Genomic DNA, 27431 nt, shown 5'->3' on the forward strand with positions numbered 1-27431 from the left:
ATTACTTTGGTCTCAGATTTCACTGAGAAATGAAGAGAAAAACATTTTCCCTGCATGACATGTTTCTGGCTCAAATGTGGTATTTTTGAAATTTCCAAAATAATATTTGTCAGGACAAAAAAATCCCTTCGGAAAATATAATCTCATTCAAGTGATCATATATAAGTCCTTTCCCTATCAGAAAAATTATTCTGCATGTAAGGTTCATCTTCTATTTTAAAACCTTGAATGCTTCCATTCCCTTGTTCATAGCTGCAAAAGATAGGGGAAAACTTAAATGTCCTCTGCAGGAGACCAATTAAATGAATTATGGCCTGTCCATAATGTTATGTTTAAGAAGAACAGACAGTTTTAACATGTACTGCTACATAATGGCCTATAAGATATATTGACAAGTAAAAAAAAAGCAGTAATGTATAAATACACACAAGTTTAATCATGCCTAGTCTATTTCTAGAAGAATATGTAAGAAACTACTAACAGTAATTTCCCCTGGGGATAAGAATTAAAGATTGGGGTGGAAAGAAGAGATTTATTTTTCACTGTATACTTTTATTGCTGTTTACTTTTTTTAAAACCATGTATATGTATTACTTTTCAAACACACCAATTTTTTAAAAAGAAGAAAAAGAAAACAAACTGTTCTTTATTTGACTTCTCTGATAGGAGTGATCGGCACAGGAATTGCCCTATTTGTCGCCTACAGATGACTGGAGCAAATGAATCTTGGGTGGTGTCAGATGCCCCCACTGAAGATGATATGGCTAACTATATTCTTAACATGGCCGATGAGGCAGGCCAGCCCCATAGACCATGACCTTGGGGTGAAGGCCTTCTGTTGCTATTATGAGCTACAAACATTTTGGTCATGGGAGAAGAATGCAGGGATATTGTGGCAGAGACACAGAGAAATCAATTTTCCTTACCCTCTTATTTTCGCTATTCTGACAATTTGTTCCATTTCTTTTGATAAACTTTCCATGTCTTCCATTTATAGTAAACTAAAATTTGCTACTGTTTTAGACCATATTTTTCTATTATTTATCTGTTCTAATATATATTAGAACTAATTGCTCTTGAATTCTTTGCTGAGGTAACAGCATTTCCAGAGGCTTCTGAGACACTATTTTTCAGGGCAGGAGTATTCTGGAATCTATTTAGTTAGGTTTAAAATAAACCTTGAATGTTAAAAAGTTGTAGCCATCTGAGAGAAAATTCGAAGTTACTGAAAATGTAGAATACATCAAAGTGCATGTTACTACTTAACATTAGTCTTTCTGCTGGACTCTTAAGGCGTCTGTATGCCCCCTTGTGGTTAATTATTGCTCCTCTAATAATTTTTACTTGAAACGATCCACAATTATTTCATAACTTTAGCAGTGTGTTTTGGAACTACATGTTTTTTACTCAAAAGTCTTTTTTTTTTTTTTCATGTTGTATAATTTGGGTGAAGACTATAAAGCTGGGTGTGACTTTGCCTTGTAAATGGATTTCTGCTGGGGAATCTTCTTGGCTGTTCTGGAAATGCTTTCCCACAGCTGGGAAAGTGTTCTAAGTAGCTTTTGATAATGCTCTTGCATCTTGGAGTTTCAGAAGGAAATTTTTCTTCATCACAGATCCTGAATTTTATATTTCCAAATTATGATAAATCATTCAATATTGGTTCATGGTGCTTTTATTTTCTTAACTTGAAGGCATCTTTCTGAGGTCTCAAAGTCTTCAAATTTCTAGTATTATTAAGAGAGAAAATAGGGTAGAGCCTTTTAAACATATGTACAATACACACCTCTGAAAATTAGGAGATAATTTGGCTTTCTGCTGTTTCACTGTACTTCCTTTGAAATACTCTGAGAGAGTATAGTCCTAATGGAATTATGATTTTCAGTGACATTTCATTTTTTTTAATTTTGCTTATAAGGTAAAATTTTTGTTTTATGTTAAGCATTAACATTTAGCATATAATAAAACTAGAACCTGATGTCTCCTTTAAAACGTATGTTAACATTCCATGGAACTTTTCTGACTTATTATTGGTAAGTTGCAGATATTACTATTTTCCAAAATACCAAAGTATGCAATTTAAGTTGCTGCTTATTGATGGCAGAATTTTGGGATACTAAGATTTTAATAGGCATGCAAATTAAATAATTCATTTCTATAAAAAATGATCAAAGGTAGCTTGATTTTACCCAAAAAATATTGATAACTAATTGGTTGACATTTAAGATGGGGACAGCTCAGTACCAAATAGCTAAACACTCACTATGGATGTTTATACAGGCAGGGTACTGGGGCTCTGTCATATCAACCTGGCACTGCACTTAATGGTTTGTGTGACCTTAAAAAAGTCCCTTCTGCTGGTTTTAGTTTCCTTCTTTAGAAACTAAGATTTCATCTGTGGTTTTCATATTTTATTTCAACAGAACCTTTTTTTTTTTCCAGGTAAAATCTTACTCAGAAGCCTTACACATGCATGCTGTACCCCCCACACACACACACACACACTACCCCTCTATATGAAAGTCATATTTTATTAATATAAATTTCCTTATGTCAGATTTATTTATATACCATAATAAAATAAAGTCAACCAATAAAAACACATATTAATATATTGGAGATATCCAGGATATTTGAATTTAGTGAGTAATATAGTTGTATGATGGGAGTTGTTTTTTAAATTAATTTTTTTTCCAAAAAGCTTTTTTTTAATTAAATTCAAGTCAGATTTGCAGAACATTAACTCTCCTCCATGAAGTCTTAGTATTCCATGGGACATATTTTGAAAACCTTGGGATAGATGATCTCTGAGATCTTTTTCCAGCTCTAAGATTCTAAATTGTCCTTTTGGATTAGATTTGCTGAGTCTAACTCAGATTGCCTAATTGAAGAATGTTTCTGAAAATGAACAAAGTTGCTGTACATGGTTTTGGATCTTTCCAGGTATAGCCAATGATTTTATCCCCCCAGAATCCTTTACCTTTCAAGGAATTATTTAACAGTAAGCCCAGTGACTTGATGTTGCCCAAACCTTTTTACTTTTCAATATGATATCCAGGATACTAACTGATCTACTGTGAAAAAGCAAGTGTTTTTATTACTCTTATTAAATAAATGAGCACAGTTTTTTGTCCACTCCGTTAAACTGGGTGGTAATTCTTTAGATGTGAATGTTAGGTAGGTTCTATTATACCTAATCATAAAAGTTGTAAATTTGTTTAATGGATGAAATGTACACTTTTTGTATTCTGTACAGCTTTGTCTTTTCCAAATACGAAGTACTTAAATGCACTTACTAAGATAGGAAATATGATGTGTGCCTTGTAGGATCTGTGAAATGTCTTCATGAAGTCTAAGGGATTTGTTTTATAAATTATGAAGTTTTCCCTATCCTAACTCAGTAACTAAAAGTTTACTCATACTGTAATGCTACAGAGATTTCGTTTGAGAAAATGTACTTGACTGGGTACTGAATTTAGAAATTGAGAATAATAATAACTGCTTTATTCTTAGGAAAAACTGATATATTGTGCAATAAATAATCTTTAGCAAGTAAATTTTAGCTCACTGGAGAGACTTTTTCTTACATAGTTTCACATTCTTATATACTAGATGTTTCTATTCCTCAGAGGACTGTTTTGTATTGTGCTTGGGGGTTGTGATGTTTGTGTGCTATGTTTTAAAATTTATTTCAAATTGGATTCAATTTCCTTATACCTAACATATATCTGGGTTATAAGGCTGCTTGAAAATATCTTTTGGTTCCGTGATTTTTAACATTGGAAAATTGGATTCATTAAAAGCCAGTCCGAAGAATTTGCATTTTTAACTGTTTTTTTTTTTTCTTCATTAAGTCGAGCTTACTTTGTCTATCCAGGAATAAGAAAACTAGTTGGAGATGAGGGAAATCAGCTGATCCACCCACATTTTGATGGGCAACATAATGACAATACAATATAAATAGTTGACAACAGACTTTCATTTGTTCTCGTGTCTTTTTGCCCTGTTGGACAATAAAAAATATTAGATAAAATACTCCACCCTATGTTAGTTTTGATGTTTACCTTGTAAAATCATTTCCAAAATTAAAGACTATAACTAGAGAAGCAAGGTGGAATCTTAGTGCTGAGAAGAAAGAATGGTGGTTGATCATTGAATTTGCTGGTGTATACCATCTTGAGGAGGTACACATTTTGGTATCAAGAGACATAAAAGCCTCCTCAGAGATATTTTTAATAATCTTGCCCCCGATTATAGCTTTACTCACCGGCATCCTCGATCTTTCTGATAAAATACTTATTTAAAGGTTGAGGATTTTAAAATTTCCAAGAAACTGTTTTTCTGATTAGTGTTCCTTTTATTGCAGTTAGTTACGCTGTTCTTTATAAAAGTCATAGTCAGATATCGAGTGCTTAGGTACATTACCAACATATCACCTTCATTTGTGTCTGCAAACCCCAAAAAAGATAAATATCGTTTCACCAATGCAGCACTCAGAAACAAGTAAAGAGAAAGCCCGAAGGATGTGCTTACAACTCTTCTTTAATCCAGGATAAGAGGGAGTAAAGGCCCAGGACAGGCCTTGGTACAGACCAACCCAGGAGCTGTGATTTGTTTTCATGTGGCAGAGAGCAATGTCATTAGTCATTTCAGCAGTGCAGTTCGAAGGAACACATACATGAACCTGAGCCTTTTAGAGTAAGGGATACATGTCTCAAAATTTGTTCTTTTAGAAACATGAGCTAGTGTACACTTGCCTTTGCTTCCAACTGTGAACACAAAAGAAAGTAGGGATTTATCCCCAGCCCCCTGCAAAAGGCCAGTTAGGTACAAAGATGTGACAAAAGTGCAAAGCGCTATTGAAAAAGGTGTCTGAAAAGTTTGCAGGACAGGTAAAATCAAGTGTTAGCTGAATAGACTAAAGTAATATCCAGGGAAAAGGAACCCGTGTGGCTTTGCTCAGGAACTGTAACGGGCAGAAGTTAAAGGAAGAAAGATCGCAAAGGTTTGCCTTCTGGGTCTAGTGAGCTTCAGTTTAAAAATTTTGAGTATTTGTTGTGAATGTCATCCATGTCTGAGTCTTAGTAAAAGATAAATTAGTAGTTATTATTGATAACTTTTCATGATGCCCCATCTTTTTTTTTAATGTTTTTATTTCAATATAGTTGACACACAATGTTACATTAGTTCAGGTGTACAACGTAGTGATTCAGTTTCTCTTACATTATGCTTTGTCATCACAAGTGTAGCCAGCCACCATCTCTCACCACACGATGCTATTACAATATCACTGACCATATTTCTTGCGCTGTGCCTTTTATTCCTGTGACTTACTCCATAACTGGAGGCCTGTATCTCCCCCCGCCCAGGTTACCCATGCTCCCACCCCTTCCCTCTGGCAACCATTAGTTGGTTCTTTATATTTATTGGTCTGACTCTTCTTTTTGTTTGTTTATTCATTTGTTTTGTTTTAAGTAGTATTAACTTGAAATCATTTTAAATTATTGATCCACAGTCCTAACAGACTTTATTTAATAATTAAAAATAAATACTTGGTACAGATAAAATGACAATGAAAAACTGTACAATAATTGCTATGTTAGGACAAATGTATACAAATGGGGGCTTTTCAAAAATAATGCGTCAGATAAAGTCTGGGTTTTCAGTCCGTTTCATCATTAGCTGGAAGAGCACACGTGTCTGCCCGATAAAAAGACTGCAGGTACTGTTCTCTATGCTAAGTTAGCCAGCGGAAGGGATGAGCGTTATCAAGTCACAGGACAAGACAATCTAAAGTCAAATAAGCATCTTCACAAGCAAAAATAGAGTTCTAAGTCTATAATAATTCAGAGGCGCTTCTCATAATCTGATTTGCCCACAGAAATAGACAGAAAGTTCTTTGAGCAGCTTGTGGAATACTTGGAGCACATGGCCTTAAAAAGTTGCCAAAAGAGAAATCCATTCAGTTATTCAATGTACATTTATTGAGCACCTACTATGTACCAGGCACTAGTAACACAGATGAAGAGTACATTGGTAAAGCTTAAATTCAGATTGGTCTTAAAAAATGCTTTCTGATGAATCACTAAATTCTACCTCTGAAACTAATAATACACTATATGTTAATTGATTTTAAATTTAAAAAAAAAAAAATGCTTTCTACCTGGCCCCTGGGACCACTTATATCTTCTGAAGAAGTCTGCATGTTAGATAAGGGAGAAATTTCACCTTAAAAAAAAATGCAGAGGTTATAGTGATAAAAAATCTAACATCTGTGAGGCGTGATGGAATAGTGGGGAAAGGACTGGATTAGGAGTGGGGAAACTAGTTCTGCTCCTATTATTTATTATCTGTGTGACCTCAAGCAGATTTCACCTCTCTGGCCCTGAGTCTTCATAAGTAAAATGGTAGTTGGGCTACAATCAGAATATTGGAGCCAAAAGGAATAGAGATCATCTAATCCTATGTTTTCCACAGTCCTTAGTTCAAATGGAAATAAGAAGAAGGCCCAGTGTAACAGTGATGACAGCAGAGTTGCTTTGAAGAAGGCAGCACCCAGAACCTCCCCGAGCCCTGGAGGGGGATTCACAGAACAACATTTGAAAACCACTCATCTAGTCCACACCCTCACTTTTCAGATGAGAAAACCAAGACACAGAATAGGATCAATTGGTTCAGTGTGCACATTTGGCTTCCTAAATAGAAAGGAGGGTGGAGGGCTAAATAAAACAGCATAAGAAATTCATAAAAAATGCAAATTGTCAAGAAGGAAATTTTCTATTTTAATTCTCTCAAAGTAGTTCCTTTATGAAAGGGAGCTTTAAAATCGGTTTTGTTTAAGGCAGCCAGCCAGCCAGAGGCTGAAATGAACAACTACCAACTAGCCTGCAGGGTCTATAGAGGATTTTGGCAGAAAACCACACAGACCTCCTGTCAGTAGGCACTGGACCTTGGAAGATCCTGGCCCCAACAGTGCAAGCACTAACGGTTTCAAGAGAAATATTTGGAAAATTTGGAATGAGTACAGACAAGTGTCCAGCTCCCAGATCCCCAAGGAGGAGTCATGCTCTATTACTCAGAAACACTAACAGAAGGGGCATGTTAGATTGTAAAGTGAACAGTGCAACCAAAATCACTAGTTTGAAAGTTCTTTAGAGGCATCCTCTCCATGGAGGACCATCCTAGTTTGGTATTTTGACCACTGTTAATCACAGCGGACTTGAAATTAAACCAAAAAGTTAAAATGCATGTCCACTGCTGGACCTATTGGGTCAGAGCTGTGATCTCTTCTGATTTCATGGCATCAGACAGGAAGCTGAGCTCATTGCATAGGGTCTCATATCGGAACGCCATCCGGATCTGAGCAACATTTGTCTTTCGAATATCATTTCCTTCAGGTCCTTCTTTGTAATAATTTTGTCCCAGAAACTTTTGCTTCTCCTGTGAAACCAGAGAAGTACCAATGAAACCATATACCTTAGGTTCAATTTCTATATCCACACGGCAGCTTTGACATTAGCCACACCACATCAAACCAGTCCCCCCGAAGCTGATCCCCCACCAGGACATCGTTCCTCCAGGATTCTTCAAAATTCCTCCTGGCCTCTGTGTCCTCGAGGATGTCACCCTGACACCCACATTCATTCCCTTCATTTCTGACTAGGTTCTCCTTGATCAGGAGACAAAAATAAGACCCCCAGTGCTGCTGGCAATAAAGAAGGCAAGATGAAGACGTGAAGACAGTCCCCCCCCCCCCCCCCCGGAGAGCCAACAGGGGCAAATGTGTTTCTGGGGAGGCCCAGTCTTAGGAAGCAGGTCTGCACAATTGAATCTTGAGCCTGTAGCTCTTCTCTGCATCAGCATCCAATAAGAGCAGGACCAATGCAGCCTCTTCCTGTACCAGTAACATCACCCAGCGGAGGGACTCAGGAGCCTAAGACACCATGTTCTCAACCCTGGCTGCACGTCAGGTCACCTCGAGAGCTGTCAAAATAAGTACTGATCTCCAGGCTTCATCCCTCAATTTTGTATTGAACCTAGGTACTGTTCACTGTCCAAGAAATACCTAGTGCCTTCTATGTGCCAGGGACTATTCTAGGCCCTGGGACATAACGCTGAACGAAACAGTCTAATGGAACTACGGTAATGGAACTCACATTCTAGAAGGAAAGACAGGAAAACACATAACTACATATTACAATGTCGGTAGTAATAAGTGTTATGAAGGAAAACAGATTAAAGGAATAGAGACTGATGGCAAGTGTGGGGCTACTATAGAATGGTGATCAGGGAGGGCCTCTCAGAGGAGGTCACATTTGAGGAGAGGTCTGAAAGGGTCAAAGAGCAGCCTTGAAAATCCTGGGGTCTCCCCAGGTTTCTCTAGGACGTGAGTTTCAGTGTGATAGACACCCTGCCTGTTGTCTTCACTGGTCCCAGCCCCTAGAAAGTGGCTGGCCTGCAGCTGGCACCCATGGTACACATGCTGCAGGGACAGGGACAGGAGGGACCGGTTGGGGGGAGCAGCACCCTCACAGCCCGTACCTGATGCGAGAGTCCACTCTGCAGCACGCTGTTCCTGGCGATTTCACACAGGTCACAGGTGCTCAGCTTCCACACCTGAGCCGCAATTGCGTATTCTTCCATAAGGGCTTCCTAGACCCCCCAAAAGTAAAGGTATTAGATGGTAGGCTATCCCTTTCAATCCTTCGCGTATCTCCAAAGCTAGAAACGTCAGACAGACGTTGCAGATTTGATTCTTCTTTCATGTCTGGCACCCGGATAACTGAACAACATTCCCACCCCACCCCACCCCCCGTAAGTGATGAACTCCTAAGAGCATTTTTGGCAAATTCTCAGGTTCCTGAGGAAATCTATCGAAATGCCTATGTGTCGATTCGTTGACCGGCACGTGCTTGAAGCCCTGTGTCAGTCATGGGGATGCCTGCCTCTGCTCTCCTGTAGCAGTGTCCCTGGCCACACACATGTTTATTACATGCCCTATAGCTTTGCTTTTTATTTAACGTCACTTTCAGAAGATTGTCCAAAAATCAAAGTTAATCTGAATAAAGTATGAAGAGTGGAGGTGAACATAAAATAAGAATGAGAAATGATCAGGTGGTGAGACAGTAATCCCAAAAGGATTTAGGTTTGAGTTGTGCTTTCACTTTATCTCCTAGGATGTGAGATGTCTGCCGTTGATCACAAGCTCTTCTGTTAATCTCTTGGACACCCTGCTGCCTCTGTAAGCGAGAGCAGCAGTTCTCCAAGTGTGATCCAGGGTCCCCAAGGCCTTTGGAAAGGTCATCCCTCTTCCAGCTATGTACCTTTGTGAGGCAAGATTTTCTTCATGTACTTTGATAAAAACAAGGCATCACAACCGATTGAATGCAGATGCAGATATGAGAATCCTGCTTGTCTTCTATTAAGCCAGACATTAAGGAGATTTGCAAACATGTAAAACAATGCCATTCCCAATGCCATTTTTTTGTTTTGGGAAAATATGATTCTTTTTCATAAAAATTGCTATTTATGTTACCATGTAATAGGTTTGTTAATATTATTTTTAAATGCGTTCACATTTTTCAATTTCGCATCAGTTTCTAATACATCTAAATATCACTAGATATAACTTATGTAATCAACAGCTTTCTGCGGGTCTTTAGTTCTTAAGAGTGTAAAGGGGTCCTGAGACCAAAAGCTTGGAGAGCCTGTCCTAGAAGACACAGGCACTTCTGTTTTTACTCGTCAATGGCTGGTCCCCAGGCATGACTTCACCTCTCCCTTCCTCTTCCCTTGCCCCACAGACCCGAAGTATTATAATAATAAGAGTATTAACAAAATGTTAGCTAACATTTCGGTACATGCTGTATGTATTCAGACACTCTATTAGACTCTAGTTCATTATCTTCATGAACCCTCACAGTACAGTAGAGGTAGACCTAGAGACAATTGCATCCCTATTCTACAGATGAAGAGGAATAAGATACAGAGATCAAGTAACTTAACCAACTTCACAGAGATAGTAAATGCTGAAGAAAGGGAAAATGGAGACGGCAAAAAGTTAAACTGTGCCTTCAAGGGTTCAAGAACGCCAAAGACAGGGCTCCTGGAAGGAACACTTTTCGCTCACTAGGAGCTTACCTCTTGCCTTCACTGACCACCAACCCCCACCCCAGAAGCAGAACTGAGCGTGCACTCTGGTGCCTGCAGTGGGGGCAGGCCAGGATGGGGCTACTGGGCACCCAACACCCTCACCTTAGTGTAGTGGAACTGCATGGGGTCGTCGGTGGAGAGAGAAACATGCAGTCCCTTGTGCAGGAATTCCCTCAGAGGGTTTTTGGAATATTCAAGGAACAGGCTGTTGTTGCTAAGAGGAGACATGGCAATGGGGATCTGAGCAAGGTAGTAGAGATACTGCAACACCGGACTCTGCAAAAGAACCACCACACTCAGCTGACGAGTGCCAGAGAGGGGAGGGAGGAAGGGAGGACAGGAAACCAGGGCTCTGGGGAGTGTCTGTGCAATTCCCTAACCAAGCCCGAGTTCCCCAAAGCCAGGGCACCCAGACCCCCCCCACCTCTACGTTCTTCTCACCCACCACATGCGCCTCTCTTCCTGGGCCGCCCTCTGCCCGTCTAGGCTCCGGAAAAGACCCAGCTCAGGGCAGGAAGGCAGCTGCAAGGCCCCGGGCTGCCCCCAGCCCACATACTCTGCTCCCCGCCCCCAGGCACTGCCCCCCCCCCCCGTGGGTCAGCCCCAGAGATGCCCACTTTTGTGTTGTGTTGCTTTGAGGTTGAGTCTGTAAACACTCTGGCTCCTCAGAGATGTAAGGGGCAGACCTGACCAGGCTAGAGTGGTTTTCTGCTGTAATACTCGCCCTCCCCCCCGGCCCCTGGAATTGTGACACACCGTTAGACCTCCCCAGGATCAGGGCATAAGAGGAGTCGGAGCAAACATCCTTATGGAAGTGATCCAAAATAGGGAGAAGACCAAAGGGGCAGAGTTCATGGTTGCATTATTTATACAAACGAAAAGTTGGATGGACTATATCCACAATCGGAGACTAGCTGAATCAGTTACAGACCATCCAAGTGCTGGGCCATCCTTCCAACAGCCTTTAGGATGCAGAACATAAATACTGTGTTGCAGCATGGAAGAATGCGTATTCAGTTAGCAGAAACAACGGACTCTGTGCTCATAGTAAGCACGTTAGAAATATGCTCTGGTAAAAAAGATGAGAATTACAAATACCAAAAAGCAATAAGGGTTTTTTCCCATTTCTCCATCTTTTGGAAAATCCAAATTGCAATGTGTTTGATTATATTGCTTTCATAATTAAATATGAAACCAAAGTGACTACAGACATCCCAACCCAGAAAAAGGCCCCTGCCTTTTAACGTCACTGGCCAGAGCCTCTCGGGGGCAGACAGGAGCCCAGGGATCCCCTCCCCCCAAGGGGAGCCCAGAGCAGGACCATCCTTGCAGGGTAGGCTCCCGCGAGTGGCCTGGTTACCTTCTTGAGGAGCAGCCCGTGGGAAATGTTGTCAGCGGTCAGGAAAGCAGACACCAGGTGGGTGATGGAGCCGGCCTCCCCACAGTGAGGCCGGAACAGGAAAGTGCTCAGGCCCCGTTCCCTGCAGAAGTGAGGCTCTTGGTCAGCAAGAACCCCTGGTCCATCCTACTTGGGGCCCCACAGGCCTGGGGGCTGCACCCCTAGGCTCAGGGCCTACGCCAGGGGAGACAGTTGCCCATGGCACAGTCAACACAGCTGACACAGGGCCCTCTGAAAACTACCCCTCCCAAAGTATGGAGCGCCAGGTCCAGAGATCTTCAGAGCCAAGAGATACCACCCCCAGGGAACAAAAAGGGAACCGAGTCGTAGAAAGGGACCCTGCTCTGTCCCCATTCACCCCTCATCTTCTCTTCACCGGGCCTTGGAGCCCAGGTTCACAGAACTTCAGAGCAGCAAAGATCATGAGAAATCACCAAGTCCACTTGGTCATAAAAATGGGCAAACCCAGAGGGTGGAGTCGGGCACTAGAAACCCCTGAGCAGGTCAGCAGCAGAGCTAGAACTCAAGCCCCTTCCTGCAGAAGCTCAGCCTGGACTGCCCCTCCCCAACACGTGGCCGTCTCCTTTCAATCACGGTCCAGCCGAAACCTTCACACCCACAGACTACACTGACTTAGGCTGAGCTAGCGAGGCCCCATGGCCCAACAAGGGCAGGAGGGAGGCTAGGCTTGCAAGGGGGGAATAATCAGCTCAGTGTCTGCTGCCCCAGGCACCCGACTCCGGCCACAGGCGCCCCGTGTGTGTGCATCGGCTGGAGTCTGTGCAGGTAAGACCACTGGCCGGGAGCCCCATGTGGGCATGGATTGAGTCTGTGTTGTCCCCTGCTATATGTCCCGTGCCCGGGACAGTGCCTGTCACACAGCAGGTACGGTAATTTGTGACACGCATCAATGCACGTGTGAACACCGCTGGTAGAGTGGAAAGAACACGTGCGTGCGTGGACGCATCCCATGTCTGTGTCACACCCGAGATGGGCAGGAACACATGCAGGTGTGGGGGCACGTGATGCACGCGTGTACAGGCGTGGGTTTGGCCGCACCGTGTGTACGAGCGCGCCTGCGGCCCGGGGACCCGCCGGCGTGCGCGTGTCGCGGGGGGGCGGGGGCACCGCCGGGCTGGGCGCGTGTGCAGGGCCGGGCGCACCCACCTGCGGAGGTTGTTGAGCACCATGATGTTGGCGTACATGTAGTACAGGTAGTAGCTGTAGGGCGGGTTCTGCTCGCTGGTCCAGACGTCCGGGCTGGGGCTCTTGTCGGAGAACATGTGGTCGCTGTGCTTGGACTCGTCATCCACGCTGTCGAACCCCGTCACCTGCGCAGGAGGAGGGGTCTCGCATCAAGCCAAGGCCGCTGAGCTGCCAAAGGCCTTGGAGTCCAGGCCTCCCGGGGTCATACCTCCACTGGGGACCACAGAGCCCGAGGCCACGTTCCTCCCAGAATGGGGAGTGGGCACAAGGCCACAATCTGTCCCTCCGTGGCTTCTATTTTTTTTTTTTTAAGATTTCATTTATTTATTTGGGGCACCTGGGTGGCACAGCGGTTAAGCGTCTGCCTTTGGCTCGGAGCGTGATCCCAGCACTCTGGGATCGAGCCCCACATCGGGCTCCTCCGCTAGGAGCCTGCTTCCTCTCCCACTCCCCCTGCTTGTGTTCCCTCTCTTGCTGGCTGTCTCTATCTCTGTCAAATAAATACATAAAATCTTTAAAAAAAAAAAAAAAGATTTTATGGCTGAGCCATAATCAAGGCTGAGCCGTGATTCCCAGGAGGGAGGTGCTCTGCTCCCCGACTATTCTCTGGCAGCTGCCCTCTGAGCGTCCTGACCTTCCATAGCAGCTACACCTCAGCTGGGGCCCGAGCCTTGCCCCTAGTCACTGGCTTCCTGGTCACCTGGTCGCAGGCTTTGACCAAAGTGTACCTACAGAAGATAGAGCTTCTTGGCCAGCACATGGGGCAGTTCTGCTGACATGTCTCCCCCCTTTTACTCAGTCACAGCAGTACTCTGGAAGGGACTTCTGAAAGTCTGTCCACCTTGTTCCACATCTGGCCCAAACTGGGGAGCCCTGGCCAGGTCTGCCAGCCTCTCCCATTCCTGTATGGACAATAGGTGCCTAGAGGAGCAAGGGACCATGAGGGTCTTGGCAGAATCTTCCATCACAGAAGCACGTGTCAAAGGCAACAATAGGGCTGCCGCCACAGCTTCCAGCATAGCCTGGGTGGGGCTGGGGGGCCAGGGAGGCCCGTGAGCCCTGCTCTGTGCTCACTAGCCCCATGACTTAACTGAACTCTCCAGGGCCTGGCATGGAGGTAACGTCAGCCCCTCTCCTGAGCTCTGTATCCAACAGATGCAGGGCCTCAAGCACAAAATACGTCCAACCCCCAACTCCTCCTGCTCCCCAGACCTGCTCTTCCCCCACTTGTGGTGGTGACCTCTGAAGGTACCCTAGGCTCCTCCCTCTGGCTCACCTTCAAGCTTTGCCCAGGCCCTGTCGAAGCTACAGCGAGCCCCACCTCGTGCCCAGAGGCCCTACGGCGTGAGGATAATAACACCCGCTCGGGAATCAGGCACCGGTGTATGAATTCCAGCTCGGCCACCTCCTAGCTCCATGTAATTTCCTCCCGTGTGAATTGAAGCTAGTAGCTTCACAGGGCTGTTGTGAGAATTAAACGAGACAACCCCTGGAGAGCACACAACAGTGCTGAACACACAGAAAGGACATGATGATTCTGCTTAGCATTAACACCAACAAAATGACGCAAAGTAATCCTGAGGCTGAAGTGAGAGCGTGTCATGGCGTGGGTCACGAGGGCAGGTAGCAAACACTCAAAACCGTGAGCTGTTACTGCTGATCAAGCCCCCAGCATCTCTCTCCATCGCTGGAGCCGGGCCCTGTCTGTCATCTTGCCCCTTCCCACCCACCTCCAGGCCTTTCTCCACACAACAGCCAGATGTCCAAAACATAAATTCAATGATGTCCCTCTAGCCTGTTTAAACGCTTCCTGGCAGACTCAACACACACACAGACTCGATCGCCCTCCCCCATCCACCCAGGTCTCTGGAATCTTCCCTGCCTCCCTCCCCGTCAGACCCCCAGAACCTCCACGGCATACTGAGCTTGCTTCTCACTGTCTACAGCCACCTGTATTCTGGGAACCCAGGGGGAGGGATCAGCTCCGGCCCCACTCATACGTTTTCTGGTTAGCCTCTCCTCCAGCCCTTCTTTCCCTCTCCCATAACGAGCCAGATAAATACATGTTGTTGGGCTCATGTACTCAACCAAACAAGACATGCGAACCAGTATTTCAAGGTAAAAGTAGGAGCATTGAAATGTCTGTGTTTCTAAAGACCTGGGGCTGCTGCTGGGTGCTGCTGGGGACAGGAACCAGTCTTTCCAGCCCCACCCGGCCAGGGACTGACTCCTCCTCGGTCTTTCCCCACTGCTGTCTTCCTGACACCCCTCCCACACCCCAGGGCTGCCCCTGAGGAGATGGGGACTTCCCCTACCTGGAGCAAACTCACTATTTTAGAAATTCAGTTTCTTGCCCACGCTTGGAGCACACGGAGCACATGCGTGAGAGGGTCTAAGAAGGGAAGCCTGACCTAACCCGCTTGGAACCCTCTCTTCCCTCCACCACTATACACATCGCCTGGGGCACCACCCACACTTACATATTTGAGGAAAAGATGAAGCTCTTGGTGATCTTGGGGGTTGATTGTGGCCTCAAAGAGGGGCAGGAAGATGTTCTCCAGCATCTTCCCAAAGCTTGGCAGCAGCTTCTTTGCCCTAAATATGTCACTGGGGGAAAACAGAGACTTGCTGATTAAAGTGAACCCAACAGCCCCCTTGGCCTGTGGAGGGCAGCCCCATCCTTTTCTCAAACAGCTTGTGTTCCCTTCTAAACTCCCAGAGTAGAGCCAGAGATGTGGCTTGAACACAGGTCCTTCCTCTCCTCTCCAACTCCCAGCAAGGTCTGCAATACCAGGCATTGGTTTGCAAACTCAACACCCACCCCTGCCCACCAGAGAGCTTTCCCAAGCTAGAGGCCATGCTGGGAGTGGGATGTTGGGACTCAGGCTGACCCAAGGTCTAAGAGATGAGTTCTCAAATTTCTCAGTGGTCCAAACTCTCTGCCACTCAGCTCAGTTCCCCTAAACGGCATATCCCAGCCCATTAAGGGACCATGAGCCCCACACTGGCCAGACGGGAGAGGCCAGTGGTCGTCTGAATCATGGCCATGGAGAGGGCCAGCAGTGTAGGCCACCACTAGGTTACTCATACCTGGGGCTCACGCAAAAGGATTATCTACCCTCAAACCCCAATGGAAGATGGGCTTGTTCTTTAAAGAACAAGGGTAGAAGTGTCACAAGGACGTTTGCCGACCACCCCTCACTATGGGACAATCTCTAGGGAGGAGAGGCCCAAGCTGGCACCGGCACCAGCCCCACCAGAATAGTGCAGAGCCAGCAGCCCGTGAGGGACGGGCTGTGTCCCCAGAGGGCATGGGCAGACCGCAAGCCACCTCACTTACTAGATCCGGGGCACCTGAATGATCCAGCGCATGTTGGGTGAGTAGACCTTGTGCTGGATGAACCAGCGAGCCAGGTTGGGCCACTCCTCGGGACTGCGGCCGTAGATGGAGAGCCGTGGCTCTGAATACTGGTACTTGCTCTCCTCCAGCTCCCTGGCCACCTCCTAGCACCAAGAAGAGCTCGGGTCAGCCCAGGAGCCCCAGCTGCTGGATCCTGGGCTTCCTCAGCCACCTGCTCCCTGGCGGGGAAGACCTGATCTATACCCCCTGGCTGCCATGTAACACCTTCACCTCCGTAGAGGCTCCTTCCTGGGGGAGGGGAAGGCCTCTGCACAGTCCTGTGCATAACCAGGCCAGGCAGCAGATGCATCTCCAAATGGAGCTAACCTGCCCCCAGCCAAATTCAGGCTGCAGACAGACAGGGTGGTGAGCCCGGACACCATGAGCACCAGGATACCCTCCCCTCCTCTGGCCTGCAGTCAGCACCTGTAGCACCAGCCTGCCTGTGCTCAGGAGCTGGTGGCCGGGGATACCGCACGGGCCGCCTGGGCACCTGAGCGTTGCCTGAGCTGGATGGTGGACCCACAGGGACTTGGCGAGGGGAAACAGGAGGCTATGCAGCGCCCCCACCGTCCGCAGGCAGCTGCTGTCAGGTATCGGGGGAGAGCTTGAAGAGGCTGAGGGCTCACTCGCCTTGACCATCCGAGCAAAGTACTCTCCTCCCAGGTAGTTTTCAGTTTTCAAATAGAGGTCGCGCAGCTCACTGGCCCCCACAGGGTTGTATTTGGAGTTGAACTTGTCAAAGCGATGGAATGTCTGCCGACCCTGGAGAGAGGAGACCACCAGGCAGATCGCCATATTGTTCTGTAGCCACGGTACATGCACGTTTCCCTCTCCAGGCCTTTACGAGGTGCCTTATGTGTGGCCATGCTGACAAATGTCTTCTATGTCCGTTCTTGCGTGAACTCCTGGAAAGTCCTGGAGCCAGGACATGTATCCTCACTCAGCCAGCCTGGGGGTCCTTTAGTGATCCTCTGTGAGGATCAAGGGGCCTCGTGCTCCAAGGCGCCACGGCTAGGAGCCCAGCTGACTGAGTGAGCAGAAAACACCAAACTACTGAACAGTCAGTAACACAGGGCGTCTGTTACGGCTTGGACTTCATAAGGCACCTTCTCCACATTACCTCATTCCGTGTTTTATTGGTTTTACGAAGATTCTTTTATTGTGGTAAAATATACATAACACAACACTTATCATCTTAACGATTTTTAAGTGTACAGCTCAATGGTGTTAAATGCTTTCATTAAGTTGTGCAACCGTCACCACCTTGCATCTCCAGAACTCTCTATCTTGTTGACCTGAACCCTTGTACCCATTGAACCATGAGTCCCATGACACCTGGTAACCACCACTGTCCTTTCTGTGTCCACGAATTTGCCTCCCCTATGTACCTCACCCAAGTGAATCGTACACTAACTGTCCTTTTGTGTCTGGCTTTTTGGACTTAGCGTCATGTTTTCACGGTCCATCATGTCGTAGCAGGTCCAGTACTCTGTTCCTTCTTAGGACTGAATCACATTCCACTGGGTGTATTTGCACATCTTGTTTATCTATTCACCTGTTGAGGGACACCTGGGTTGTTGCCACCTTTCAGCCCTTGTGAACAAGGCTGCTGTCAGCTTGGGTGTGCAAGGATCTGTCTTAGTCCCTGCTTTCAGGTCTTTGGGCTATATGAATGGAATTGCTGGAAATATGGTAATTCTGTATTTAACTTTTTCAGGAAATTCCATACTGTCTTCTATAGCAGCTGCACCACCATTTAGTCCTTCAGTAGCTGTCATGTCAATAAGGCACATGGCATTCCCCATTGTATAAGCAAGGAAAGAAAAGCTTCAGTGACTTGCTTAAGGGCCCACAACTCCCAACCGGCAGAAGGGGAATTAGAACTGGGACCTGTCCGACTCCAAGTCGCGCCCACTTTTCCCCTGTCCCATGGCCCTGTTACTCCCTGAGGCCAGATTCCCTTTCACATCGCTACGGCTGGAAGAGCCGCAGCTGCTTCCACAGCCAGCCTCTCCGCAGGCACAGCCATGGCTTCTTTCCCGGGGGTTGAGCACCCACCCAGCATGGCGTGAGGCACTGGGGACGAAGCTCACTCACCGCATGGACGTCCAGGGAATCCACGGTGAGGTCGTACGGGTCCATGTGCAGGCTGTCGAACACCTGCCGCAGGGTGACCTTCCGGCCCCGCTTCTCGGCCACGGTCCTGTCGGGCTCTGTCTGGTACGTGTGCTTGATGAAGCGCAGCAAGTGCTTCTGGTTCATGCAGGCGGCCGCGTGGATGTGCGTGTCCACCTGCGATGCGGTGCCCACCAGCCATGAGCCAGTCCCCCTCCTTCCCCACTGGTAACCCTCAAAGTGACGTGCGAAACCTCAGCACCCGCGGTCCCACCAGTGCCTGGCCCTACGCCCTCTGCCCCGGTGTCTCGTCTGGACTTTGAGACTGGTCCTCCCTCTAGCTTTGCTGCCCTACCAACCTTGTTATAGCAAACAGAGATCTTTTTAAAATGTAGATTGGGTCTGGCTACTCCCCTACTAACAAATCATCAATGGCCCCCCCAAGCCTTCAAGAGAAAGCCCAAACTCCTGAGCCTGGGATTCAAGGCTTGCTTCTAACCAAGGTGTTGCCACTGCCCTGTCCGTGCTCCAGCCATGACCCACCACTAACAGGTGCCCGAGGCACCGTGCTGTTCTGCACTGCGTCACTTTGCCCGTGTGTCTCCTCTCCTTGGCGTGCCTTCCTTGCCCCTCACCTATCCCGACGCGGGATTGCTTACAACCTCCTCCACTTGGAAGCCAATCCTGACCCCCCCCCAGCACGCTGACCGGGTGTCCCCTTGCCCAGCAGGGAAAGCTAGCACACGCACTCCCATTCTTGTACGTGTGTTCCCAGTTCACGCTGCAGAGTCCCCTTCTACTCTGTCACTAGCCTGGGGGCACAGTCCTCAAAGGACGGGGACTTCATCTGATGTGTCAAAGTCTCCAATGCTCACCCCAGAGCCTAGTATGATGTATTTGTGAATCAACGGATGGATGAATGAACAGATGATGATATCCACATCCTCATATAACCCCAAGGGCCCACCACATGCCCCGCAAAATACCATTCTTCCCATTGACCTCTCTTGGAGCATTCCCTTCAGCCAGCAGCCCTAACGAAATGGAGCCCTAGCTAAGCTGAGGGATGGCCTGAGGTCACAGTGGACATCCTGACCCCCCTTGCCTGAGCCCAGGGGGCCTCAGAGAGGTCCCCAGGGAGATGGCAGCAGCCCACAGGCCAGGATGCTGCTAACCACCAGACTGTGCTCTGCAGTTCCTGCCACAGCCGACCAGGTCCTCTGCCAGGGCTGGGATGAGGAGGCGGCTGACCTGTGGCCAGGGAATGCTGTCCACAGCTGGCCAGGCATCTCCAAGTCATGCCAAACCAGACATTTGAGCTTTTGAATCTCTGTGAGCATTATACAAGCCAGCCCATGTCACTGGCCACATCACTGACTCATCGGGGCCCTCTTGCCATTCATCCTGCCACTTCCAACCAGAAAGATAGACCCCTAGACATCAGAGCAATGAAACCATTCAAAGCACCAAAAGCTAAACCATCACCCCAAGCACAGTGTGAAGGTTGGGTCACCTCAGGGACGGGCGGGGCTCATGTGGGATGCCCAAGTGGTCAGCCTGGCTCAGCCCAGCCGGACACAGCTGGACTCGACTACCTCAGCATGACAGAGCACATTCTGGGTTTTCTGGTTCTGTCCTCCAGCATACCAGTGACACACTGCAGGGGGTGCAGGCTGTCCTTACCCCACAAGTCACAAGATGAAGGAGAAAAACAATTGGCCAACCCAGGAAGCATCCAATCCAAACTTCAGAGTCCAAAGTGATTATTTTAGGAACAAGTAAAAGAGCCTGTCGTTGGATGTCAGTGTTTTCGATTCACCAGAAGATACCAGTGCGTTCCAGGTCTAAGCAAACAGTACAGTTTACAAACAGAGGGGCCACTACCTGGCCCCTGCGCCGACACGGACCATTTCCACATGCACATCAGACATCACTGATCAATTACAGTACTTTTCACTAAGCTCTGGGAGTAGCCACTGCCAACTGGTCAAGTTTGGCACAGAAGATGAAGTCTATCTGCTCTGCGTGATACGACACTTAAACCAGAGTGGAGAAGGCCTAATCTGACCCAGCTCCTAGGCAGTAAACACACTCGGCCCTGGTTCTTAGCTCTGAGCAAAAAACAAATGTCTCAGTTACATAGTCCTGCTGGCTGGGCCACATGGTGTCCTAAGTCATGCCCTGTCGTGATGTTGCCGCTGCCTTCCCAAACACCACCCACTCAGACCCGTGGCCACTCACGGCTTCTGCCTCAGAGCACGGCCCTGGCCTGCCCACCCAACACTGACAGCTACCTTGGAAATACAGAGCCCACCCTCCCAGCCCACGCTGCGTTTCAGAAAGCCAGCTGTCTCCCCACAGAAGAAGCTTCCAGGGTAAGATAAAGCAGTCAGCACCCAGGAGGCAGGGAGGGGCAGGCAGAGGCCTGACTTGGAGCAGATCCGGGCCCGTGTTTATGGACTGCCGTGGTGCCAGAGAACAGGCCACTGAGTCACACCACAGGGGTCAACGTCATCCCTATCCAGAGAACACATTAACCCCCAGACCGGTAACAACAGCCCCCACCAGGACTCTCTCCCATATCCCAGCCAGAGAGCAGCTGGTTGGCCCAGGAACACCCACTGGGCCCCACCTCAGAAGCAAACAGCGTCGGAGCCAGTGCAGTTAGCAGTTAGCAAGGACACCTCAGCCCCAGGCAGCAGGAAGCAGTCAGGCCCAGGGTGCTCACGCAGGGGCAGGGCTGCACTGGGTGGCATGGAGCTTCCTCAGGCACCCATCTGGGCATGTGGGGTGCATTCAGGCAGAGCTAAGAGGAGTTGGCATGGTACCTGAAGCATCTACCTGTCTGAGCACCTGAGGCTCACAGAGAAGGAGCAAAGAGTGTTCAAGGGTGAGAATGCTGGGTGGGTGAACCTGGAACCTGGAACCCCTGAGACACTTCCACAAGCCTCACAGCCCATGAGTGGAAGCCACCTCTCACTCTTAAGGTCCCAGCCAAGTGGGAGTCCATGCCAGACCCCATGAGGCTTAACAGAAGTGACCCTGAGGCCTCCCTGGAGGAAGCCATCTGTCCATCACGGCTGATTGTTCCCAATCAGGTCAGGGAGGCCTGGGCTCCACAGAGGAGCCGCATCCTCCCCTGACTAACTGTCCCTTATTAAAGCTGACCCCAGGGGAGGGCAGTCCTCGAGGGGTCACATCTGGGACAGAGGTCCCAATGGAGATGAGGACCCCACTGTGAGTCAGCTCAGGTCTGGCCATGAGGCAAAGCCTTATCGTCACCCTTCCCCGCTGAGCTTCTCTCCCAGAATATTACCATGCCCCCTCCCTGCTCCCTGCTTCCTCTGAGAAACCCAGGGCCCCCACATGGTCCAGAACCCCACATACCTGTGCCACCTCACTCTCCCCACAGCCCAGCACCACGATGTCCCCCAGCACCTGAGCTCCTGTCACCCACTGGACACAGTCTCTCCTCTCTCATGGCACAGCCCTCTCTCCCTCTTGGTCTTTGGCTATGCTGTGCCCTCTGCCTGGACCGCCATGCCTTCCATTCCCTCGCCCCAGCCCCTGCCCAGGCTGACTCCTATGCACTCCTTAAGTCAGCTCAGTTCTGGGCTCTTCCTGCAAGCCACCCCTGCCACAACACTTCACACTGAGAGCTCTGGGCTAGGAACTTCTCGGGGACGGTCAGTGACTCCTGTTCAACATCAAACACCCCAGGCTTAGCACTGATATTAGTTAAATGGAAGAAAATGGAAAAGCTGGAGGCCATGACCATTTAACAGCCACACCTGCCCCAGCCGCAGCCCCGCAGGCCACGGGCACCCGGGCCCAGGCTAAGGCTGCTCACGAACCCCAGGGGAGCGGTAACACGGGAGCACGTGGGATGCTTTTCCTTACCTACTCCTGATCCAGAAGGAAGCAAAACCACAAACTCCCAAGTCCAAACAAGTCTTAACAGCCTTTTCTCTCCATGATGAATTTAATACACCCTCTACCTTAAAAGTAGCCTGGCCTCGACTCCTATAACCAATTAACGAACCACACCCTATTTTTCAAGGAAGAGGGCACATAACAAGGACAAAGGTTTCCACCTAGAGTCATACTAAGTTCCGTCTGAGGCATGGCCCGACAGAAGGCAGGCAGCTGTCCAGTCTTCTTTCTGCATATACACATCCCACTCCTCTAGCCAAGGAGGCCACACAGGGGACCAGCCCGATTGGGTCGGGGCATCCCAGTGGGTTGGGAGGAGGCCCGGGAGGGGTGGCGCTCAACAGCGGCCCACTGACGCACCTTTCTCACGTTATAGAAGTCTCGGTGGGGGTTACTCTTCAACTCTTTGAACTCAGACATTTCATTTAACATCTCGTGAAGGCTGAACTTGGATTCCAGAAAGTTCAGTCGCCGGTGACAGTATGTTTTCCTGCAGGTGGGGAAGGGGGAGAAACCACAGTTGAGGAGAAGTCGCATCGAGCTTTCCAGTTTGGGGAGTTCCAGCGGCTTTGGGGCCCAGCCCTCGGGTGGGAGGTGAGGATGCGGCAGGGACGGATGTGGCCAGTCCAGCTTTCTGCAGACCCGGCTGGACAGTGTAACCACCTCCCTGTGTTCTGTGACGTGAGTGCAGAGTCCGTTCGGCGACCTCGTGCAGGTTCTCTGACCTCTAGCTGTAAGTGCTTAGGCAATTCATCCCAAACCTGTTTCCCACCAACAAATAGGGAGATGGCCGTGCCCAAACTGAGCAGGGCAGAGGCTCAATAAAGGTCTCCCTCCTCGTCCCTTCCTTCCGTCTTCCTATCGATCCTCAGCCGCCTTTAATTCCTTAAAAGGAATTTCACTTCTGCCCAGAACGTCAGTGATACAGCCAAGCTACACGGGGAGGAAGCATCCTGTGACCTAATGACAAACCCCGAGCCCTGGAGACCCTTCAGCTCTGAGGTATCAGGACAAGCGGAGGACATTTTGCATCACAAGCAGATGAGGAATGCAGGGATGTTTGTCACTAGGACAGAAATCTCTTCAGGGACTGATGCTCCCTCCCACCAGCCAGCAAAGGCCACCGAGGGTGGGAAGGCTCACTGCTCCTGGCCAACTCCCGGCCCACACTCAGCCCAGGGGCCTGGCCATGTGCCTGTGCCCACAGCCACACGGAACCTTCGACCACAAGTGACGCCACCCTGCTTCCTTGTGGCACACTCGGACTTTCATAAGGAGCCACTGCCGACCCTAGAACAGCACCATGATGTCCACGGCGACAAGCCCCAGCGCAGAGTTCAGAGGAAGCACGGAGACTCTGAGTCAGGAGGGATTTCAAAGGCCATCTCACCTGCTCCCTTCCCCAGCAGGACTAGCCTGGACAGCCTTCTGGACAGGACAACCACCGCTCACATACCTCCTGGAACAGCTGGGGTCCTCCCCCACCACTGCCTCCCCAGGCTGCCCCTCAAAGCTCCCCCTCACAAGGCAGAGGCAAGCCTCCTGGAGACTGACCTTTTCCCTCCCAGATCTTAGCTCTGCCCTCAGATCAGTGAGGCCCGAAACCCACTCTGCTTACCCCTCTGGGGCCCATTCTCCTCCCTTGCAAACTGGCATCACACCATTCCCAGCAAAACCCTGAAGGCAGGGCAAGAGAGGCTCCTGGACAGTGACCGCACCCCTTCCTGCCCCAGCTTCCCAGTCCTGGCCCAGCACTTAGCACAGCCGCTCCCCAGCTCAGGGGCCAGGCCTGCCCAACCTCCTTTGCTGATTAGCTGAAGTGCTCACCAAGAAGAGAGGGGCCAGATGCAGGGAGACAACTGCCTGCCCGCTTAGCTCAAGCCAAGCCGGAGAGCGAGCGAGCATCCTGGGGGTCATGGCACAAAATTCCCAGGCTCCCGGCACTCTCCCCTCCAGAAACACGGAAAACTCAACACCCAAAGCCACAGTCTTCTTCTCTCCTCCACCGTCTGCGATGCTCTGGGCTGGATCGCTGCAAGGCTGCCGCCCTGCCTGGGGAGAGGGAGAGCAGCCACTCTAAGGCACACAGGTGGCCCCCAACGAACAGGAGCTCCACCCCCAGGATGCAGAAGAGACAGGTGGTGCCAACTCTAAGAACACGCCTACGGTGCAAAACTTGCAGGAACCCACAAAGCACGGGGGAAGGGGGAAGTACTTTCTTCCTGGCATGATTTAAGTGCAGGAAAGCCCGGAGTAAAAAGGGGACCTGGTTGGCCTTTGCCAGCCCCTTCCTACAGAACAGCCAGCATGCAGACAGAGGAGGGCTCGGGGAAAGCCGGCTTACGTGGGGCCATCTGTGATGAGAGCCAGGATGTGGCTCATGTCCACGGTGTAGGTCTCCAGGTCGGGGTAGGGCAGGCTGTGGGGCTCCTGGCGCTCCAGCATCTTCTTGTTATCGTACACAAAGAGAATGCCTCCCTGCATGCGAACCAGGTAGCCCAGGTTGGGGGGAGCATCATCCAGGCAGTAAGGGTCTTCCTGGGGCAGAGGGGGAGGGTGGAAGTCTGCAAAACAGGAATGAGTGATGGCAAAGTGCCCTTGACTTCATGAGCTCACGTGAGCTCAGAAGTCCCTTCCTCAGGCAGTCACTCACCTACCCTCATCATCTCATCTAAAACCCAACTACCCCCACCACCCCCACCGGCCCTGACGTCACATATCCCCTTCCCTGCTTTATATTGTCTCCTTGGCATTTGCCACGATGGAAAATAATTCCACTTCCTTATCTTGGGTCCTGTATGTTTGGTTTGTTTACTGCTATATCCCCATTTCCTAGAACAGTCCCTGGCACATGGCTGGCACTTCAGTAAATGTTTTTAATTTAACTGAAATGAGCTTCAGCCTCCTGGGCATGACAGGGACGCCAGGCACATTAGAAAGGGCCGCTGTGTCTTCTAATACAATAACAGGCAGCACCTGGGACTGCCCAGTGGGAGAAGCTGTCCCTGTCCTCCCAAATCTTCCTGAGCCCACGGCAGCCGAGGGGCTGGATGGAGGGAGGCCTCGGCTCCTCCCCAAATAAGCACAGAATAGGCAGCTCACCCCCCACAGAGCAGGGAATGGCAAGGACAGAGCTCTCTGTCCGCAGGGCTGTTAGCCCACAGGAGGCAGAAACCGCCTCTTGGCCATTTCCCAGCTGAGACTGAACAAACCACTTCACCTCTCCGATTCTGCCTGCTCATCTGAGAATAACACACCCTGCCTTGATGGGCTGTTGTAAAGACTGCAAAAGTGGGTATAAGAAATGCTCTGTAACAGTACTGTCTGCGCCATCAATTAGAGGACATCATTCCCATTACTTTTATCATGAGTTCTCCTGACTCTCGGTAAGCTCCATCTCTGACCAAGGAACAGGTTATGCTAAACAGAAGTAGAAAACCAGGGTGGGGGACTCCGACTCTGCACACCAGCCAACCCCACGTAGGGCACAGCTGCTCGGCGGCCAGTCCGGCAGGGGGACAGCCCTGGAATCCTCATCGAAGAAAGCAGCCAAGGCCAGGTGACCTGCCTGGGTGTCCCCGAGTCAGTGTTCGGAACAGACCGGCTCCGAGCAGCCGTGAGGCATCACAGGGGCTGAAGCATGTTTCCCCACCAGGCATAGCCCCAGGCTAGCTCTGGAGTCCCTAAAGTGTGCCAGGGGCCTGCAGGAAGCCACAGCCTCTGCCTCACTAGGCTCATTCCCCGGCCCCCTGGGTACTCTGTTTTGTATCAAGTACACGTTTGACAGTCGGGCCTGTCTGCCCTTGCCCAAACTGGGGCAGGTGGCATCAACTTGCCTCAGACAGAGAGCGAAATGGGCCCAGAAGCGCTGAGATTTAACCAGGGTCCCAGGTGGTCACAGATGCTCAACATCCAGGTCTGAGAGTTTCCAGGAAAACCCAGGAAAATGCAGACAGGAGACCCCTTGGCACCCACTACGCCCAGACGGCAGCCAGGGTCCTGGGCACCAGCACAGACCAGCAGGCCCTTGTCGGATCCCGCGGGGCCACCTTCGCAGCTGGTGGTTTCTTGTTGTCTTCGTTCATCTTACCTAACTTACAGCCTCTAGTGCTCCTAGGTCCTCCTCAGGCCAGACTCGCCCAGAAACCATCCTGCCACCTCTGATCTCTTCTTCCCCAAATTCTGCAGCGTAAACGCAGCTACCATTGACTGAATGCTCACTCACCAGGTGCTATAATTGCACTAGGTACTTCACCTGCATTCTCTCATTTGATCCTCAGAACGGACGCAGGGCACAGATAGTAGTCCCATTTTACAGATTGAGAAACTGAGGCTTGGAGAAATACCTTGCCCAAGAAAGTGGTGGAGCTGAGATCAGAACGTAGGTGTGTGTGACTCCAGAGCCTACTTTCTTGCCCCAGAATATGCACTCTGCATCTACCCTCCCTCTACCCCACCCCACCGGCAAATTCAGCACTTACTGTCTGATGGCGTTGTTTTAAATATCCAGGATGAGATTGCTTATCTCTCTGGAGGACTCTCAAACTCAGCTCTCTCTGAACTTCTACAGCTCAGTTCTACCCAGGGCAGAGCACACAGTGCGCACAGAAGCAGTGCTTGGGGAAACCAGCAAGCATGGGGGTAGGAAGCCAAAACCAGGGCCCTGTCCTTAGAACACCATCAGGGACACAGACACCAGCCAGTGAAAAGTCCTGACCGACTCCTGGGCCACGCCCCACTTAGGAACCCCATGCACCCTCAGTGCCCTACCTGGGAGGCCCTCTTCCGGAGGTGCAGTGTCTACCCGCCGATGACCCAGGTACCGGGCAGTGGTCCGCGGGAAGCGGTGGTAGGCAAGCCTGGCGTACCTCTCCCGTATCATCAGGGCCTTGGCCAGGCTCTTGGCGGCCTGCTCGTAGTCTTCCACGGTGACCTGAGGGAGGGGGCAAAGAAGGGTCCGCGTTGCCCGCGCTGTCTGCAAGATCTCCTGCAAAGCTGGCTTTCAGCTGGCAGCTGAGCACCTGGGTTTCGGGTGCATTCCCACCACTTGCTGACAATACGAACAGCTCGTCAGGCCTAAACTGTTTGCACAAACACTACAGTTTATGCCGAACACCTGTTTTCTCAGGGAATCTGGAAGACGAGGTTTTTATTAACCTTGGGTGCTGAGTCTCTAATGAGCTTCCATGGCAGACGACACTTCAAACATGTCACAAGTCGATG

At 49.4% G+C, this 27431-nt stretch overlaps 2 protein-coding genes across 10 annotated transcripts in view; one reads left to right on the plus strand and one right to left on the minus strand.

Moving 5' to 3' along the window:
• Positions 1-1428, plus strand: part of RNF141 (ring finger protein 141) — a 30480-nt gene extending 29052 nt beyond the window's left edge. Inside the window, exon 6 of the mRNA XM_045788872.2 lies at positions 667-1428. Within this exon, the coding sequence (XP_045644828.1) occupies positions 667-817 (151 nt within the window). The 3' untranslated portion in view covers positions 818-1428. The remainder of the gene's footprint in view (positions 1-666) is intronic.
• A 4538-nt stretch (positions 1429-5966) lies between these two features.
• The window catches only part of AMPD3 (adenosine monophosphate deaminase 3), a 45571-nt gene continuing 24106 nt past the window's right edge, over positions 5967-27431 (minus strand). For 8 of the 9 annotated variants that reach the window (XM_045788866.2, XM_045788868.2, XM_045788864.2 and 5 more), the window contains exons 4-15: positions 26979-27141; positions 24553-24772; positions 22569-22698; positions 18258-18452; positions 16791-16922; positions 16098-16261; positions 15238-15364; positions 12719-12882; positions 11513-11633; positions 10255-10428; positions 8542-8652; positions 5967-7440 (exon numbers count right to left, since the gene is read on the minus strand). In XM_045788866.2, the coding sequence (XP_045644822.1) occupies positions 7264-7440; positions 8542-8652; positions 10255-10428; positions 11513-11633; positions 12719-12882; positions 15238-15364; positions 16098-16261; positions 16791-16922; positions 18258-18452; positions 22569-22698; positions 24553-24772; positions 26979-27141 (1878 nt within the window). In that variant the 3' untranslated portion in view covers positions 5967-7263. Of the gene's footprint in view, positions 7441-8541; positions 8653-10254; positions 10429-11512; positions 11634-12718; positions 12883-15237; positions 15365-16097; positions 16262-16790; positions 16923-18257; positions 18453-22568; positions 22699-24552; positions 24773-26978; positions 27142-27431 lie in introns of those variants that run through there. The other variant, XR_015726902.1, reaches the window with a different exon arrangement.

The sequence above is a fragment of the Ursus americanus genome, chromosome 16, assembly GCF_024610735.1.
Source record: "Ursus americanus isolate L20-20 chromosome 16, mUrsAme1.1.p, whole genome shotgun sequence".
Lineage (NCBI taxonomy): Eukaryota > Metazoa > Chordata > Mammalia > Carnivora > Ursidae > Ursus > Ursus americanus.